The 19127-nt window shown below is 49.0% G+C and overlaps 2 protein-coding genes across 2 annotated transcripts in view; both read right to left on the bottom strand.

Annotated features, from left to right (window-relative positions):
• Nucleotides 1-6941: 6941 nt before the first annotated feature.
• LOC137906771 (zinc finger protein 665-like) lies at nt 6942-9926 on the bottom strand. The gene has a single exon (XM_068751059.1). It carries the CDS (start codon nt 9924-9926, stop codon nt 6942-6944), a length of 2985 nt encoding a protein of 994 aa, XP_068607160.1.
• A 2054-nt stretch (nt 9927-11980) lies between these two features.
• The window catches only part of sdk1b (sidekick cell adhesion molecule 1b), a 138606-nt gene continuing 131459 nt past the window's right edge, over nt 11981-19127 (bottom strand). The window contains exons 35-46 of the mRNA XM_068751464.1: nt 18945-19001; nt 18688-18789; nt 17978-18093; nt 15850-16036; nt 15632-15769; nt 15389-15550; nt 15176-15301; nt 14611-14775; nt 14175-14312; nt 13754-13874; nt 13501-13630; nt 11981-13293 (exon numbers count right to left, since the gene is read on the bottom strand). Coding sequence (XP_068607565.1) covers nt 12988-13293; nt 13501-13630; nt 13754-13874; nt 14175-14312; nt 14611-14775; nt 15176-15301; nt 15389-15550; nt 15632-15769; nt 15850-16036; nt 17978-18093; nt 18688-18789; nt 18945-19001 — 1748 coding nt within the window. The 3' untranslated portion in view covers nt 11981-12987. The remainder of the gene's footprint in view (nt 13294-13500; nt 13631-13753; nt 13875-14174; nt 14313-14610; nt 14776-15175; nt 15302-15388; nt 15551-15631; nt 15770-15849; nt 16037-17977; nt 18094-18687; nt 18790-18944; nt 19002-19127) is intronic.

Below are 19127 nucleotides of genomic sequence, written 5' to 3'. Positions count from 1 at the left end.
CGGTGGGCCGTGCCCTGAACACCTCACCAGGGAGGCGCTCAGGAGGCATCCTGAGTAGGTGCCAGAGCCACCTCACCTGGCTCCTCTCAACGCCGGGGAGCAGCGGCTCTCCTCCGAGCTCCTCCCGGATGACTGAGCTTCTCACCCTTATCTCTAAGGGAGAGCCCAGCCACCCTACAGAGGAAGCTCATTTCAGCCGCTTGTACCCGCGATCTCGTTCTTTCGGTCACTACCCACCACACAATTTAACTTCACACAATTTAACTTTATACAATTTATACAGTTGAACTTTATACAATTTATACAAACTTTATACAGTTGAACTTTATACAATTTATACAAACTTTATACAGTTTAACTGGAATAATAACATAATAACAAATCTAACTTAATAACTTTACATTAACTTTAAATAAATAAATAAATAGGTGTGGGGAGGATAGTCATGTTTAAACACTCCCTCGTGGCTGCAAAGGCTCAGAGAGGCGTGCGTGCCACAATCCGACTGCTGGTCGGTTCGTTCTCTACGTGATCGCTCACATCCTGCGTGCACACAAACGCAACGACAGCTGTAATGAGCTCACAGCCCTGCAAGCATTAGGGGTCGTGTCATTGAATTAATTCAACACACCAGGAAAAACAGCAGCTGCTTCTCAGGGCTCCAGAAGAACGGATGCTTCAGCACGCAGACGGATGAGGGGCGGGACTCGGGCTCGGTGCTGATCATCTGCTCGATGAGATCCTGCGCTGTGACATCATCTGATTCCAGGGAGAAGAGTCTTGCTACAGACGGACGGACGGACAAACAAACGAGACGAGGTACAAATAAACACGATACCTCAGCTTCCTTTTAATCCAACATAAATTATAGCGGTTTTAAAAAGATAATCATTATTTTATGATCCATTTGTTGCTTCCCACCGGATTGTTGCCTGGAGTATCACGCAGGACTTCGGGAGCTATCCACCCTTCGGTTCCTGGTATTCCCAGGAACCGAAGAGGAGGCTTCAGGTCTCGATGGACTAAATGAAACGTTGATGGAGGATGAAAAGGACAAAGCAGGACTGAAATGACACGTGTGTTCCGTATAACCATGCGTGTGTGTGTGTGCGTGTGTGTCTCAGACCTATATTGAGGGCGTGCAGGTACGAGAGACCACACATGGTCTGCTCCAGCAAAGTTACAGGATTCAGATCAGGAAACTGAGCCGGATCTTCCACATACTGCAGGGAATGCAGACGCACAAAAACATCTGTTAGCATCAGGTTTCACGGTGAACGCCGCTGAAGGATGGGATGCTAACGAGGCCCGGCAGGTCTAACCTCTTTCAGCGTTGCAGCACACAGCTCAATGGCGATGTACGGGAAGAGGCGGTCTCTCTCCATGCAGAAATAACGAATGACGTTTGGGTGTGCGTCGGACGCCCGGAGGAGCTGCACTTCCCGTTCTACCTCAAAACACTTGGGAAGAATTCGCTTCACCGCTACGGGGCGTCCGTCAAATGTACCCCTGCGTCACACAAACAGGGGCGCCTTCTCGGAAGTATGCAAGACTGTAAAATGACGGCCATCTTTCATTTATGTTCACATCTGAGGGGCGACCGCTGTGAGCAGATCCAGGCTGCGAGTCTAGAAAGAAACAAGGTGCTGCCGTGTTTTTACTGCATCCAGAATAGCTAAAGAGTCATTTAAAGTTTCAAGGCTTTTTAATAACCCTTAATTGAATCAAATGCAGGATACTCACCGCTGGAGCGGTTCGTGTCATTATACGACGGTCTCTCTGAGGAAACAATGCTCGCCGTCTGGATGCGCTGAAGGCGGGACTCTACAGCCTCCTCCAGCTGCCGCTGAGCTTTCAGCTGCAGCGCCGAACTCTGGACAAACGCAAACGGCAGATGCTTTGCTTCGGGTTCATTATGAAGATCATATTTCTGAAGCCCTTCAACTGGACAGACACCCTGTAAATTCTCTCAGCCCTGATAATGCAGTGAAATATTGATATTGTACATTTATAAGTAAGAAAACTGGCTGCTTTCTCGGTCATGATTATGTTCAGTAGCACTACTCAAGAACAAAACGTAAAACAAATAGAAAGCTGAAGTCATTCCCTCCCTCATAAAAGTTTTAACATGCGTTTACAAGCTGTTGGTTTTCCCTCATTATAGCGTCGTGGAGCGCAATCATTTCTTGCTGTATTTTCCCCATCGGCAGCAAGAGATTAAATATTACTCCACATCCTTTAGGGCTTCGCAAATATTAATTAAACTTACACCAATCATCGAACATTCAAGGGTTGAATTGATAAAGACCGCATCTTAGCAACAGACCAGACATGTGTCTTTTTAATTTGTTATTTTGCATCAGTTGAGTAATTTAATATTAGTTTTATTGGTATTGCTAAATGTCGATGATCTATGTACGAAGGACTTTCAACGGAGACAAGACCGCAAGGGCTTTAGAAATGCTCCTTCGACAGGATGTTTGACCGTATTTGTACTGTAATACATGCTACTGTTTGACTGTACTTGTACTGTAATACATGCTACTGTTTGACTGTACTTGTACTGTAATACATGCTACTGTTTGACTGTACTTGTACTGTAATACATGCTAATGTTTGACTGTACTTGTACTCTAACATTCCATCTAATAAATATATTCAACATCAAACCCACTCACGATGAGGAATATGACAGTCATGCACCCCCCCAGCAGCAGCGTCAGAACCAGCAGAGGGTCCTGAATCAAAGACACCGGCAGCACAGCGACTGGCTTCTGCTTCTGGCCCGATGTCCTCCCATCAATCCTTCCCCGGTATACATAAGCGTCGCCCTGGCGACCATCAACCGCCTGGAACCAAAGGACACAATAACAGCACAGATTAGAGGCAATAAAAAAGACGAGGCTCCACTCACCTGTTTGTCATTGTCGTCTGTAAAGCAGTTTACGATCAAAGCGATTGCTAGGAATGTATCAGTCTATTATATAAAGGTCTCGGGGACAGCTTGAAGCAGGCTATAATGGAGAGCTAGGGCCTAACAGAGGAGGGGGGGCACTCACATACGAGGTGTGGTTGCAAACGCTCAGAGCGCCGTGGGTGTGCATCAGTCGGCGTGGACACCTTGCGGTGAAGAAGCCGCCAAAGCCTTCGGGCAGCTCGCCTAGCGCCTCCTGCTCCTCGTGGGGCGACTCGTAGTAGTGGTTTATACAGTTTATCTTTATACAGTTTAACTTATTACAAATGTTACAGTTTATCTTTATACAGCTTAACTTATTACAAACGTTAGTTTATCTTTATACAGCTTAACTTATTACAAACGTTAGTTTATCTTTATACAGCTTAACTTATTACAAACGTTAGTTTATCTTTATACAGCTTAACTTATTACAAACGTTAGTTTATCTTTATACAGCTTAACTTATTACAAACGTTAGTTTATCTTTATACAGCTTAACTTATTACAAACGTTACAGTTTATCTTTATACAGTTTAACTTTATACAGTTTAACTGGAATAATAATAATATGACAACTCTAAATTAATAACTTTATACAGTTTAACTTTATACAGCTTATCTTTATACAGTTTAACTTTATACAGCTTAACTGGAATAATAATAATATGACAACTCTAAATTAATAACTTTATACAGTTTAACTTTATACAGCTTATCTTTATACAGCTTATCTTTATACAGTTTAACTTTATACAGCTTAACTGGAATAATAATAATATGACAACTCTAAATTAATAACTTTATACAGTTTAACTGGAATAATAATAATATGACAACTCTAAATTAATAACTGTACATCAACTTTAAATAAATAAATTAGGCGTGGGGTGGATGAACACTCCCTCGTGGCTGCCCGATGAGATCCTGCGCTGTGACATCATCTGATTCCAGGGAGAAGAGTCTTGCTACAGAAGGATGGACAAACAAACGGCGGCAATTACATAACTCAAGTCTCGGCAGAGGTAAAAACATGCATAGAAATGTTCCCCGTCTCTGAGCAGGACGCATGAACTTAGAAGGCAGCCGTAATAAATGCAGTAATCTGCAGTGAGAACAAAGATACGCCATCATGGATTGAATGGGATTTATGGAGATCGCTCTCACCGTGTAGACCCTCCCTAAAATGGGACAGGCAGTATTCTCCTGACAGGATGTTGATCCGTCACACCGAATCTTCTCCAAAAGGGTGATTTCCCCCGCCGACCACGTAGTAAAACACGCAGCCTGCTGAAAAGACATCCACCGCCGCCGTCTGCAGGGAGAAGGGCCCAAAAAAACACAGACGAGGTACAAATAAACATGATACCTCAGCTTCCTTCTAATCAAACATAAAAATATAGTGGTTTTAAAAAGATCATTATTTTATGATCCATTTGTTGCTTCCCACCGGATTGTTGCCTGGAGTACCACGCAGGACTTCGGGAGCTATCCACCCTTCGGTTCCTGGAATTCCCGACCGTAAAGAGAAGCTGCTACAACCTTCTGGGATTTTCTCACAGAGTCCAAAGTCAGAGATAAGAGCCCGAACTCGACCCAGAGCACTGGGAGAGGAGGATGTTTCTGGGCAAAATGGACTTCGATGGACTAAATGAAACGTTGATGGAGGATGAAAAGGACAAAGCGGGTTTTCATGTTAAATGTTTTTTTCCTAAAGCCAATCTGGACCAGATCCGGATGAAATCCGGTGGTGCGGTAGAGTTCCCCACCCTAAATGACTGTCAAATTTCATACAACAGAATGCCCCAACAGAACTATCTGATGCTGAAGGAAAGCCATTTCATCAGCAGAAATAGTTTCCATGATTTTTTTTTAAGTTCATTCAAAAAATACAATTTGAGTGTAAACACTTTGAAGTTTCTAGTAAATAGTGTTGAAGTCTACAGACTGCTTTGATACATCTCCTCACTGAAATAAAAAATAAACTCACCGTTTGCAGCCAGGCTCGAACACGTGGGGCCGGCAGGGTGTGGCCGGCGGGGCTCAGAAATGGCTGTAATAAATGGAGAGGAGAATCGGTGCACAATAGCGAACCCTCCAGTGCAAAGAACACATGAAAAACTGAAGCATCTTCTCGATCACCCGCGCAGATGCGCCGACATTAAAATTTGACTCGCATCGACTAAAATAACAGTCGCGTTAGCTAGCTAGCTAGCTAGCGGCATTTCAGAGTCCCGACTGTTTAATCTAACATTTTTAAAATCAAACCATTATTCTGACTAAATATCGCTGGAATGATGGACTAGTGCTATTCCTGCATAGTATTTAGTTCGCTTTTAGATGGATTATAATGGATTCTTTCTTACCTTTCCCAAGTCCAAGGCGAGCACGCGCCACGCGGCGCCTCCAAAGTTTCCTTGTGAAGTCTCGCGAGAACGACGTCTTCTCCCGTAACCTTTACCATATCAACGCGATTGGTTCACTTTATGGCAACTTGAATGAATCGAATGAATGTTAAGTTTTCTGATTTCTGTGTGTGTGTGTGTGTGCGTGTGCGTGTGCGTGTACACGACCTGATTGTCTCACCTTAAAGGCTTGGATGGGTCTTCTGATTTCTTTGACCTCCGAAAGAGGCCACAGAATGATCCGACGACCCGAACAAACGCGTCGCTCTTCCGTTTCTTTGTCTTCTCCAGACGTGTCACCAGCGTCTCTATGACCATTGTGTAAATCGGGGTATTCTTCCCCATCAGGTTCACGCAAACTGTCGCTGCCTACAACTTGCAGGTGTCCTCCGGTGCTGCAGATGGCGCTGTTCATTCTGACATCACCCTGATATTGTACTATCTATCAGTGTACTGGCTTGCTGGTGCTCCCAAAAAATATAAACCTTCAACTGTAAGAATTTGAAGTTTTCAGACATTTTCATGAGTTGCCTTTCTGTCTGAACATCATATTCTACTACACGACTCTCGCTTGACTTTAGGACGGTGAATAAAAATCCACAAGTTGAAAGTGTTTTACTTTCACAACCAACCTTACATGCATTGGCAGGGATATTTTTTTTATTTTCATGGCACTAGTTGCAAAATGCTGGAACACAGAGAAGCAAACAGGTAAAAATTAAATGAAAGAAGGTAAAAATAATATTATAACACAATGTGGTAAGGACAACAAAGGTAGCCAGTATCTTACTGGTACGATCGATTAAAATTCAGTCCGATCTTTGATCAAGCAAAGAACCGAAGTCCGTGGCACTCGGCTGTTATGAGTTTGTTGGCGACAGCGCTTGAATGAAGAAGAGTTGCACGAGGAGAGAGAGAAATAAGCTGCAGGGATAACCCCGAAATAAAGCAGAAATGTTGAAGGAAGTCCAGGCATGGAGCTCGCAGGGAAAAAAACAAAAGCACGGCAGTGAAAAACAGTCACAAAGTCCAGTCAGTTAAAGTACACACACAGAAAGCTCCACATTCATGAGCTTCGTTTTCAGAACATCAGACATGCAATCATTCAGATTCTGATGCGTTTGGTTTTGATCTGTACCGAGGCATATTTACATTTTACGATTAGCAAAACCAGCAGATCGCTTATTAACATAGAATAAAAGTTGATAAAGAGACACCAAATCAAACTTCTAGTCGTTTACTTTTCACAATGACCCGTAGTTTTTCTTTTTTAAATATGTTTGTAAGACTGTTTGCATTTAGACGTTTAAGGTTTGAGAAACTTTTCTTGCTGTAAAAAGGCTTTTGTAGAAATCGAACTAGGCATTAACGACCGAGTTGAGTCGTTAATAAATGATCGTCTCGGGTTTGCAGTCCTTTCAGAACTCAAAAGTGACTGAATGTCGGCTAAGGTTTTACTCTTTATAAAATCATTCGATCATTTTGACGCTCACATCAGCTTTCTGCATCATCTTCAGACCAGCGGAATCGACCGGACCTAAACATGCGAAGCCTCCGACCCTTCCAAAGCAGCGGCCGAAGCGTCACTGGAGTTCGTTTACAGCCGAATCTAACGGGTGGAATTTACTGATGTGCCTGTTCCGGTCTCCCGTCTGCGTGAACGTCTGTCCGCAGTAGGAGCAGGAGTACGGCCTCTCCCCGGTGTGGATCCTCATGTGAACGTTCAGTTTGTCTTTGCTAATAAAGCGCTTGTTGCAGCAGGTGCAAGCAAACGGCTTATCCCCCGTGTGGTTGCGCTGGTGCATCTTCAGCTCGGTGATGCGGCCGTAGGTCCTGCCGCACTGGGGACACTCGTAGCTGGGACGCACCTCCAGGTGCTGCCTGCCGTGCAGCCGCAGGCCGCTGGACGACCTGAAGCTCTTGGTGCACTGCGTGCACTGGTAGGGCTTCTCCCCGGTGTGGATGTGCACGTGCAGCTTGAGGCTGGCGGCCGAGGGAAAGCCGTTGCCACAGATGGAGCAGAGGTGAGGCCTCTCGCCCGTGTGGATGGTCAGGTGCTTCTCCAGCTTGCTCTTGTTGAGGAAGGTCTTGCCGCAGACGGGGCAGCTGGACGGCTGCTCCCCGTCGTGGGCGACCATGTGTTCCGTCAGCTCGACCAGCGTGCAGAAGGCGTAATCGCAGCGGGTGCAGGAGTACGGCCGCTCCCGCTTGAACTTCCTGTGTTTGAGGCAGTGCTGCTCCAAGGCGTCCTTGTCCTCGAACGTCTCGATGCAACAGGCGCACTGGTGCGGCCGCTCCTCCACGTGAGTCCTCAGGTGATACTTCAAAGCCGTTAGCTTCAGGAAGACGCCGTCGCAGTGGGGGCACCTGCACTCGCGCCTGTCGTGGACCGTCACGTGCCTCTTGTAGTGAGACAGCTTGATGAAGTGCTTGTGACACAAGGAACAGTAATACTGCTCCCCCTGGTGGCCGAGGACGTGCTTCTTCAGCGCGTACTCCACCTTAAACGTCTTGCCGCAGACGCCGCAGGGGTAGCACCTTTCGTGACCCTTCATGTGCGTCTCCAGGCCTTCCGCGCTGGCGAAGGTTTCGTCGCACTTCGGACACATCCCGTTGTTTTCCTTCACGTGAATCTCCAAGTGTTTGTTCAGGTCCTCCGGGAAGGCGAAGTCCTTTTGACAATCGGGACACGTGTAACACTCGCTGTCGGCTCCTTTGCGATGGGTCATGATGTGTCTCTTCAAATGGTACAGTCGGCCGAATTCTTTGCCGCAGTCGTTGCAGGCGAGGCTTCTGGAGCTGCCGGACTGGACCATCTTGTGAAACTTAAGGTGACTCACAAGCGCAGACTTTTCCTTGAACTGTTTCTGGCACGCGAAACACGCCAGGCTTTCGACCACGTGGGTCTTCTTGTGCGTCCTGAGCTCCACCATGCTGCTTAGACTCTTGCCACACTTGGAGCAGACGTACTGGCCCACGTCGTGCTGCTTCCTCAGGTGGCGGATCATGTGGTAGGACTGGCTGAAGGTCACAGTGCAGACGGGGCAGCTGAAGGGCTTTTCCTTCGTGTGCATCCTCATGTGTCGGTCCAGTTTGTTTTGGCCTCTGAAGCGTCTGTTGGGACAGACGGGACAGAAATAGCCCCTTTTCGTCTGAGCAGCGCCGGTATCGTTCTCACTGCCTCCACCCTGAGGCTGAGCTTCACTCACGTCCGTCTGTTCAACTTTGGGCACTTTAACCTGAGAATCGGCGCCAGATTGTTCACCGTTCTCTGCAGCATCGTCGCTCTCGCTATACTCCCCGACGCACCCCTTGAGCATTTCTTTGCGTGTCCTTTTGTCCCTTTTCTGGGGACTCTGTCCCACCGTCTGAGTCGACCCGTCTTTTCCATGTGTCAGGATGTGCCTACAAAACGCGCCGATGTCTGCGAGCGTTTCGTGACAGACGGGACACGTCAGAGACGTGTGCGTCTTCCTGTGGGTTTTGAGCTCGTCCCAGCTCCCTAAAACGTCCCCGCAGGTGCAGCAGACGTAGAGGCCGGCGCCGTGCTTCTTCCTCACGTGTTGGGTCATGTTCTTGGATTGGCTGAAGGCGAGGTTGCAGACGGGGCAGCTGAACACTTTCTCCTTTGTGTGCGTCCTCATGTGTTGGACCAGCTTGTGCACGTCTCTGAGGCGCCGGTCGACACACAACGGACAGTAGAGGGCTCTTTGATTGGCTGACGGATTGGGAACTTCCTCGTCATCTTCTAGATAATCTTCAGCATCATCATCGTCATCTGGTTTATCACTGGATGTACTGTTCGTGCGCTCTTCATCATCACAAGCCTTTTCTTTGATGGATCGGTAACCAGCTTCACCTCGGGGTGATCTTCTGGGCTTTTTATTCGTCGCAGTCTTCCCTTTTCTCTCTCCGCGCCGAGGTCGGCCTCTTTTGGCCTTTCTCCGAACGGGAAGGTCGAAGTCGTCTCCGATGTCGACGCTGACCTCGTGAACGCCGAACAGTTCAGCGTCGGCGTCTTTGCCAGCGACCAGCGCCTTGTCCAATGTCAGGCTTTCCCCTTCCAGCAGCAGCCGCTCCTTGAGCCGTGGACAGTTCGTATTCTGGATCAACTGATTGAGGACCAGTCGATCTTTCAAGTCTCCGTAGTTACAAGGCCTCAGCAGCTCTCCCAGCGCAGCCACAAACTGAGCTACGGTCTCCCCGGGCATCCGAGTCCTCTGATGAAACTTAAGCCGGGACACCTGCGAGGTGTGATCCGAGGAGAAGTGACCCGTCAGCGCCGCGATGGCCGCCGAGTAGGACGTTTCGCTCGACACCAGCGTCCTGAAGATCCGCGCGCCCTCGGGTCCGAGGCAGTTCTGCAGGAGCAAACACTTACTGGAGTCGAGGAGCTCCTTCTCGCCGATACTCCCCATGTAAAGTTCGAACGCTTTAATCCAGTCGTGCCAAACCATGGCTGGCTCACCGGGGGCCGGCAAGAAAGCCGGAGGGGGTGACAGGATGATTATCAGGGGTTCCGGGAGCTGCTCAGAGGAGAACTCCTGCTTTATCGCCTCGTCACCCATTGTTATTCCTTCTTTAACTCGAGTTTCGGTGAAATTATTTCAACTCGTTTGCATTCTGCGTTTGAGCTTCGGACGCTTCTGCTGTTCTGGATTCACGGCGCTCAGCCCAGCCTGTGAAAAAAGACAAAACAAACAAACTCAGGCTCGCTTCTAGTGGAACCGAAGCCGGCTAAGGTCGTCTGAGGGCCGGTATTGATCATTTTGGAGTACTTGATGCAGAAAAGGAGCCGGAGCCTCCAGTGATCAGGCTCCTCTCCTGTAGAACCGAACTCCCGTGTCCACCCAGGAGGCAGGCTCTGCTAACGGGTAGGCTTTCAGCTAGCTCAGGCTAGCCTTTAGCAAAGCTGCTATTGGCTTAGACTGCAGGGGGACTTCCATTCCCTCATTTAACTAACTTTATTTCTTCTGACCTTTTCACATCCTGCAGGTTACCGTGGAAACGATCTACTGCCGGGATCACGGTCGACACCCACCGACATCATCAACCGTTATTATAATTACTATTATCAGAGTTATTTTTACAGTAATTATTAACTATAATCATTGCCGTCCTCCTGGAGACAAAGGGAGTCTGGAGGCGGGGGCCATGGGGGGGTTGGAACATTCTGGGACTGCAGTCGTCAATTAAAGAAGGATTTCATGTTATATTTGTTTAATAAATGTTGCACTGAGCTCTCGTTTGATTTCATCATTTCAAACTGCAGAGAATTGAAGCCGGTTAGTTTTTATTATTATTATTATTATTACAACTTTCTCATGCATACTTTACTTAATGTGTAAACTACATTCCTGTCCCACCCCTGGGGAGTGAGCCTCCCCCACGGAAGGTCCGCCCCTGAACTGCCCCTTCCTGGTTGGGAATTAGTTGAAATAAATCCACTCAGAGACTTTGTGATTGATTGATTAAATAATTAATTGAAAAGTAAAGGCTTGTCAGTAAATATTTTCCTCAGTATTACACACATTAATCCAAACATTTATTTCACAGCCAACCTAAACAACAGCTGGTGTGATTGTGATGCTACAACCGCGACGTCATTGACCCGTGGGAGCGCGCATTCCCGTGGGCGCATGCGTTCCTTAATCGCCACGCAGCGGGACACGGTAAACACGCACTGATGGAGCGTGAGGTAAATAGGTGCGCCTTCTCGTGCACGCTCACGACCGAACACCGCAAACAGAGGAGATGAGAAGAACTCACCGAAGCAAACTGGGTCACAAGCGGTGACGTCACGGCCGCTGCAGCCCGGCGGAGCCACTCAGCGTGGAAACGGACGTCTGGGTTTCAACACAGAGCACAGAGAGACTGTGGCGTGAAGCGGTGCGCGTTAATGACGCGCCACTCACCAAAACAACACTGAACACGAAGCTCGGGCGGAAAAATAGATCCGCCATACTGACGGTCCTTCCGGCGACCGCTGCGCCACAGCGCCCCCTGCTGCCCGGAGGAATCAACGCCGCTAGCTTAATATGAAATGAAACAAACACGTAAATGTAGCTGTCACCTAAACGGATAAAAAAAAGCACGACAATTGTAGTAAAAGTATTAAGTGGCGTAAATAGAAATATTCAGAAACAGGAAAAATATGCTTCTGTACATTACGTCAGTAAACGTTCCCCGAGCCTGTAAAACGAAGCGTGATTGGCCAAAGCAGGTGCGGTCCCGGAAAAGGCCTGATTTTCAGCCAATGACATAAGAGATCAATAAAGCTTTACACCACTTTCTACAAGTTCTCCAAGCCAAAGGTCCAGGATGACAGAAAATACTGTTAACATGGATATAATATACATTTTTGTGTAAAATGCTTTAAAACATACTATCAGGAAAAAAAATCCAAAATTGTTAGAAATATAATTTGCGAGTAGATTTTACCTCCTTTTAAAAGAGGGGAATGAAGGTCGGAGGTCTGGTTAAGAGACACTTCAGGGTCACTGAGGACATAAAAAGGCACAACTTTAATTCAGCTAATGTGTTTGTAGGGGACGATCCAAAGAGACGTGTCCACTGTCCCAGCACTAAGAGACCACGAGGCACAGTGTTAAACAATGACCATTTATTCACACCGTATGGGACTCAAACCAAGCGTGACAGAGAGGGAGGCTGCTGGTCAGCCGGCAGGAAGGAGAATCTTTAAATTATACACGAGCAAAAACTTACAGACGCTTTTTAGTTTGCACTTAAAGAGAGGTACAAAGTACACGTGTCAGGCGGCGGCGCCTGATATAAAGTTCAGTCTCTCCGCAGCTCGTTTGTCCTTCCTCATCACTTCCTGTTTTTCCTCCAGGGGTCGCCGTCTGCTTCGAATCACACCGACATGGTCGAACTACGTACCACAGCGCGCAAGTAAAAAGAGCTTCCTCGTACAAAATCCATCTCAAAAATACAAACGTACGAACGATGGCACACTTTGCTCAGCGGTGGACAACGAGGTCGGACGGACGCGGCTTCCAGAGTTCATTCTCAGACGCTCGTACGAAATGAACAGGATGGAGATAAAAATGTGCGGATTTGGACTCAGCGCAAGCGGAACGGATCGGCAGGCGGTGGCGAGGAGCGCTGGCGACGGGGCAGTGGATGGTAAAAAAACGGTTTTCATACATCACAAGCAAAAATTGAAACATCGTGTGACTCTCTGAAGACGCTCCGGGTTGTGGAGAACCTCCGACACTCGTCCGTCGTCCTTTATCGAGTTCATGAACTGTGATTATTGATCCGTGTTCCCACCGTGGTGACGGTTTGTGTTTGTGTACTTCGGTTCTGCCTCTCCAAAAGTATCAGAATTCACAATTGATGCATCAGCAAGTGTGTGTGTGTGTGTGTGTATGTGTGTATGTGTGTGTGTGTGTGTGCGCGCACAGTGACGAGGCGTGACAGAAGAGGGCGACACACACTCGCTGACACGGTGAGGTTCTTGGTGAACGAGGGGAGGAGGAGTGAGAAGCGTGACTTTAGTTCTTCGGGGCGTCTTCTCATCTCGTCCTCCTCACTCCGTGTCCGGACGCCCCGCCCCCTTATTTTGTGTACGTGTGTGTCTTCTTTGTGCAGATTTTATTTCCGGAGTCAAACAAACGAGGAGAACCCCGTCACGGGGGTGCGTGACCCCGGCGTGTTGGAGGTGGGGTTGACGTGCGTTTGCGCCGGCTGGCCCGTGGGCGTGTACACGCCGCCCGTGCTGTGCTGCGTGACCACGGTCTGGTAGTAGGGCTCCGTGTCGGCGGTGGCGCACTCGTCGTAGCCGAAGGGGGGGCTGATCCCTTTCAGGCCCTTGGGCTGCCGCTTCCAGGAGTTGTAGTAGGTGGGGTCGCTCATGTAGTGGTTGACGAAGGAGTGTTTGGGCTGCTCGTCCTCGTAGTCGCTGTCTGTCAACTGGACAGAGACACAACGCGTCAGAGGGACGCGCACGCACGCACGCACGCACGCACACACGCACGCACGCACGCACGCACGCACGCACGCACACACACACACACAGCAGTTCTACATGAGTCAAACAGCGATCCCACGCGACAGAGATTGGAGCTGCGTCTGTTTTTTATCATTTTGAAACACGTCCTCCGACTTTGACAGCGATACCTCAGACTCAGAGACCTCGGTTTGCTTCTCCGTCAGCGCCGCGCTCTCGGTCAGCGCCGCCCCGTTGTAGTTGTTGCAGATGTCCTCATCGGAGTAGTGAAGACCTCCTGGACTGGGCCTGGGAGGAGACCTGGATGAATACCCCCCCCCCAACACACACACACACACGCACACACACACACACACACGTTAACGATGCATTTACTGCCAATGAACAGATAGAAACGTCTCCCTGCAGGCGAGCGAGACGCACCTGGTCCCGTTCTTCTTCAGGAAGGAGTGCTTGGTGTTGATGGTTCTGCTGTTGAGCTCCAGCGCCGTGAAGCCACCGTTGTCCACGGTTACAGACTCCTCCGCAGCCGATATGTGCTTCCCTGAAGGGAATCAGGAGGAACCGGTTCAGTTCTTTGTTTGGAAACAAAGGAAACCGGCTAAACCGTCTGGTGGGGGGAACAAGGATGACGGCGGTCCCGCGGGAGCAACACCGCCTGCAGGCCATGTCCTCGACAAGCAGGTGAAGTGGAGCTTTGCATGTCTCAACTTCAGAGAATCCCAAATAGCGGAATATGCTGGAATAACATGCAGCAGTGGGTCGAACAGCTTGAGCGCGGTTGAAAGGAGAGAAAGACAAATCTGAAAACGACAATGGCAGAGCCACCATCAGGACCACCGACCTGTGCCGCAGGCCTTGTATTTGGTGCTGTGTCCGTGCAGCAGCAGAGTGAAGACCAGGACCAGAATGAGGATGAGCCCCACCAAGGCCATGACCAGCAGAAACCACCACTCCTCGTAGAACGGACGCTCGGACAGCGCTGCAGGCGGGAGAGGAGCAGAACGAGGGGAGGGCTTTAGCTCAGTGTCTGACACTGCTCTCTAACTGTCAACTCACCCGACTTAATTTAATGTTCTATTTATTGATAGATATCTGATCAGTCTGTAACGGACGCAGAGCCACGGTTGCGAGATTCAGCCTCTAGATGTCAGCAGAGACAAAGAGTCCTGCAGCGTTTCCAGCTGCTGAGAGATTCACTCAGACTCCAATCAAATTAGATCACACTGGTTTGCTCTCCACTCGCGTGTGTGTGTGTGTGTGCGTGCGTGCGCGTTTACCAGCGAGAGAAGCAGAAGGCGTACTCGGCTGTCCGTAACCATAGCGATTAACAGCAATGACTCTGAACTCGTAGCTGATCCCTGACCTCAGGCGCTCCATCGGCACCGAAACGGATCTGCTGGTGGGCGGGAGCAGTTTGATGAATGAATCCCACATCCCTTCATCTGGAGGGAGAGAGAGAGAGAGAGAGAGAGAGAGAGAGAGGTTAACCACAGGTTGATGGACAGGCGGAGAAAGACGAGAGATGAAAGTGCTTTACTTGAATATTATTCGGTTTGTTAGAATGTGATTAAAGAAAATTATTAATCGTCAAATTACGTCTAAAATGGTGATGATGATGATACGTGGTGAGGAGGATGATTACAGTTATTAGGATAAAACGGCTATTAAAATGATCATGAGATGCCGCCCTGCAGAGCTTCCGAGCGGCTGCGTGGTTCCTGTTCTCACCCCTCTGATGATCTCCATGAGATGATTGCAGCTGATTTGATTTTAATGAACACGGCGAGAGCCGCTCTCAGAGAGGTTCAGTGACGAGTGGAAAGAAACGGCGTTCGAGGCTACCTGAGGGACGAGCCTCGACAACGTATCCGTCGACGGCGGCCGCGCCGGTGTCCCCCTCCGACCAGCGGATGGTGAGCACAGAGGACGACTTGGTGATGGACATCTCCATAGGCGACCCGGGGGAGCCTGTGGACAGGGACGCACCTGAGTGACGCACCGAACCGCGCCCGCCGGTTATCTTTGATGGCCGATGACAGGACAGGAGGCGCCTACCCTCCACGGACTGAGCCGTGACGTTGGCCTGTATCGGCGGCCCGTAGGTGACGGTGAGCGCCTGAACGCCGAACATGTACGTCGCTCCTTTGATCAGGTCTCGAACCTTCAGCCACCGCTGCCAGCTGCCCTTCACATCCACCGTCACCACCTTACTGACTCCTGAATAAATGATCGCGCGTCAGCGTCCTCATCAACACCAATGTGTGTGTGTGTGTGTGTGTGTAAAGCACGAGGGCGGACCTTGCACGGGAGTCGTGGGCCGGTAGACAACCCGGTAGCCCTCCAGCTGTCCGTTAGGAGTGACAGGAGCCCCCCAGGACACGTTGACGCTCCCCCCCGTCACCTCCGAGAAGGACAGGTAGCCGGGCTGGCTGGGAGCTTCGGGACACGAGGAGGACGATGAATGAGACACGAGGAGTAAAGGGAATCCGAAGGACGCTTAATGCTCCGCTGCCTACCGGACTGCAGCGTGCGGGACCCTCGGGGGTCACTGGGGGGTCCGTCGCCGGCCATGTTGAAGGCAGTAAGAGTGACCAGGTAAGGCGTGTAGCTGGTCAGGTTCGTGAGGTGCACGCGGGTGTGCGGGACAAAAATGACCTTGACCTTTTCGCTCCGGTTCTGCTTGTCTCGCTCCCAGTAGTGAATCTGGAGCAGGAAAACAATATGAAAACTGGAGCTCCGAGTCGGAACGCCACGCAGGAGGAGGAGGAGAAACAAGCTGAAAGCCATCCTCTCTGCGCTTTAATGCATCAAAGGGCAACAGATTGTTGCACCCAGTATGATCCGATTCATATTCAGACCTTGCAGCTTCTGAATGTCACTTCTGGATGATGCCAAAAATCTGCTTTTTTAAATAAAGTAGGTGTTATTTATTGATCCTGCCGGACTTCTTCTACCTCAGACAGAGCGATTTATCACTCTTGATAAAGTTTCGTGTAACCGCGTTGATTTGTGAGATGTCTGTAAACTAACTTTGTTCTGGAGAATCTTAAATGAGTGACTTTTAGATCGCAGCCAAAGTCAAAAGCTTTCGGTGAAACCGGCTGTATGTAACGAAAGAAAAATAGACAGGCAATATACTTGATATCTAACCGCCACTAAACAGCCTATATAAATGCATATCCGGTAACGAAATCTGTTGATGCGTTCTAACAGCTTGCGTTCCGCTCTTAGCGGCGCCGAACAGGTGCGTCTCCGTCTTAATATTCTTAGTTTTTTTACCTTCTATTTCGTGCAGTCCCACGCAGTTAACTTTCAAAATAGTGCAGAGCACAGCAAAAAAGAGAAAGGCCTCGACTTCAGCTTTCCCGAGGCCGACAGAAACCAACGGCGAGGCGACAGAGGTGGGAGGGGCCTCATGCATTAGAATTAGGAGAGGACGGGAGCTTATTGTAAACGGGCTCATGTAGTTATTTTCCAGAGCGCCACTCGCAGTAGCTCCAGAGCAGCACTTGAGGGCAGCATTATCCCGTCTGCGTTCATCCAACACGGCATCCAGGAGAACTCGTCCATCGTCTCGCTTTAAAATTAAAATGACTTATCTTCTGCTTAAGTGTATTTCCATTTCGGCGATATCGCTTTGTGTGGTTTGCTAAAAACAACAATCCATTTCGTAACCCCCCCCCCCCCCCCCCCGCCCCCCTCCCACTTATCTTCGAGGATCTATTGTGGTATTGTTTTGGTGTGATACCATCAGGATTAGTCTAAATATAAAGCTCACGAACATGATTACTATATAATTTGGTAAAAGCAGGGCCGTTAAACGGCTCTCTCGATTGGGGATTTGAAGTAGCGATGAAAAAAAAACGTGGGCGGGCACGAGTGACGCGGTTCCTGTTTTTGACACGGAGATTATTTTATCAGTAAAAAATGTTTTTTCTTGACAAGCGGATACGACCAGGGAAATTGTGCACTTCTTGAAAATCTGACAGTTTGGTGCAGATTCTCCCCAGATTTACATCTGCTAACCTTTCCTACCCTGGACAGGAAGGCTGAAACCCAGCCCAACAGCTCAGGCCAGGTCGGTGAGTCTAACAAGCCCTCTGGAGCATTCAGCGAACGCTAACTGCAGGAAGTTTGTCTTCAGCCCTACCTGCAAACCGCGCGGCAGGAGCGCCATCAGAACCCACAACCTGTAAATTCAAGCCTTTCCTCCGTCCCTCTCCTGTTAATCTCGTTAATCTCCTCCTCCGTATCCCCATGACCCACTGCTATAATCAGAAAAACAGGGATCAGTTGCGATACTCGTTCTTTTTCTCAGCAAATATCGCATTCTCTTCTGTCTTCAACCCCCCCCCCCCTCCCCCACCTCCACTCCAGCAGAAATCAATGTGTCTAAAGCAGGACAGATAACCTTGTGTTTGAAGTATTAAGAATGAGGGGGTGGATCAGGGGAGCTGAGGGCCAGAGACAGGCAGATAAGTGATATTAAAACCATTTAGGGACAGTCAGATTGTTCCCTAACTTAACTCCCCCCCCCCCCCCCCACACATTACAGCCCAGCAGGAGAAAACCCCCAAAAGGTCAAGAAGAAGAGAGGCATTTTAAAGATGCACAGAGACGGTGCTGTGTGTCTGTTCTTCCCACCTTGTATCCTTGGATGAGTCCATTTTGAGTCTCGAGGGGGGGCGCGTCCCAGGTCACTTCCAGGATGGAGGGAGACACAGGTGACACTCTGATGGACTGAGGCGCCACTGATGGGGCTGCAGAAAAATACGTTTTATCAGACTGGTGCCGAGCGTGTGTGTGTGCGTGTGTGTGTGTGTGTGTGTGTGTGTGGACATTAGAGGAGGGAACAGGAAGGATTCACGCCACCTTTCCAATTAGAATGGGCCTAAGGCAGTAGCTTGTTACTCTGCTGCGCTGCACATATGCATGAACACCCAGCAGCGTGCACGGGAGCAGTGTGCACGGGAGGCGAGGGAAAATCACCCAATTTCATCATCCACATCCAGACTTCTCTGACTCCCCCTCCCACCGCCCCTGTTTATCCTCCCCTCTTAGTCCACAGCATCTGATATGTATGGTGCGCACACACACACACACACACACACACACACACACACACACACACGCACACGCACGCACGCACACACACACACACCTTGAATATGAATCCCCAAGTCAGTGTGAGAGAACCATCATGCAAAAATCTGTCGTGTTCTTCTTAGTGTCTGTTCTTTCACAGTGTGTGTGCTAGTGTGTGTGTGTGTGTGTGTGTGTGTGTTTTTGGTATTATATTACAGAACTGTAAAGGTTATTCGAAGACAATTTCAAATGTTCAATGCTCCACCTACCCGCCTCTCCGACGGACACCTCCACCGGCGTGGAGGGGGGGCTCTCGCCGACGATATTGTAGCTTGTCATAACAATCTGGTAGCGCCTGAACTTCTTCAGCTCTGAGAAACACATTAAAATCCTTAAACAATGCACGTAGTCCACGTACCCCCCCCCCCCCGTCCCATTAGATGTTTACTCATCAAGTTTATGAAACAACATCTAAAACACAAAGTCCTCAGGAGCATCACTCCCAGCTCTGCCTTAAATCACTTACGTGTCAACTCGAACTCTGTTAGCGAGGCGCTGCTGACTGTCTTGAAGGTGCTCTTGGCTGGAGAAGAGTGAGAGGAAGATGGAGGGGGGGGGGAATAAATCAATTCATGCTTCCAGCTCAACTATAAACTGCGCAATTATAATGCCACTCAAAAAAATGACTTGAAAGGAAAATGTTCAATAC

Source organism: Brachionichthys hirsutus, chromosome 17 (assembly GCF_040956055.1).
Source record: "Brachionichthys hirsutus isolate HB-005 chromosome 17, CSIRO-AGI_Bhir_v1, whole genome shotgun sequence".
Lineage (NCBI taxonomy): Eukaryota > Metazoa > Chordata > Actinopteri > Lophiiformes > Brachionichthyidae > Brachionichthys > Brachionichthys hirsutus.
This window is presented reverse-complemented; position numbering and strand designations above follow the sequence as displayed.

Excerpts from the sequence above, each read along its gene's own strand:
- LOC137906771 (XM_068751059.1), bottom strand. The coding sequence starts at position 9,926 with ATGGGTGACGAGGCGATAAAGCAGGAGTTCTCCTCTGAGCAGCTCCCG.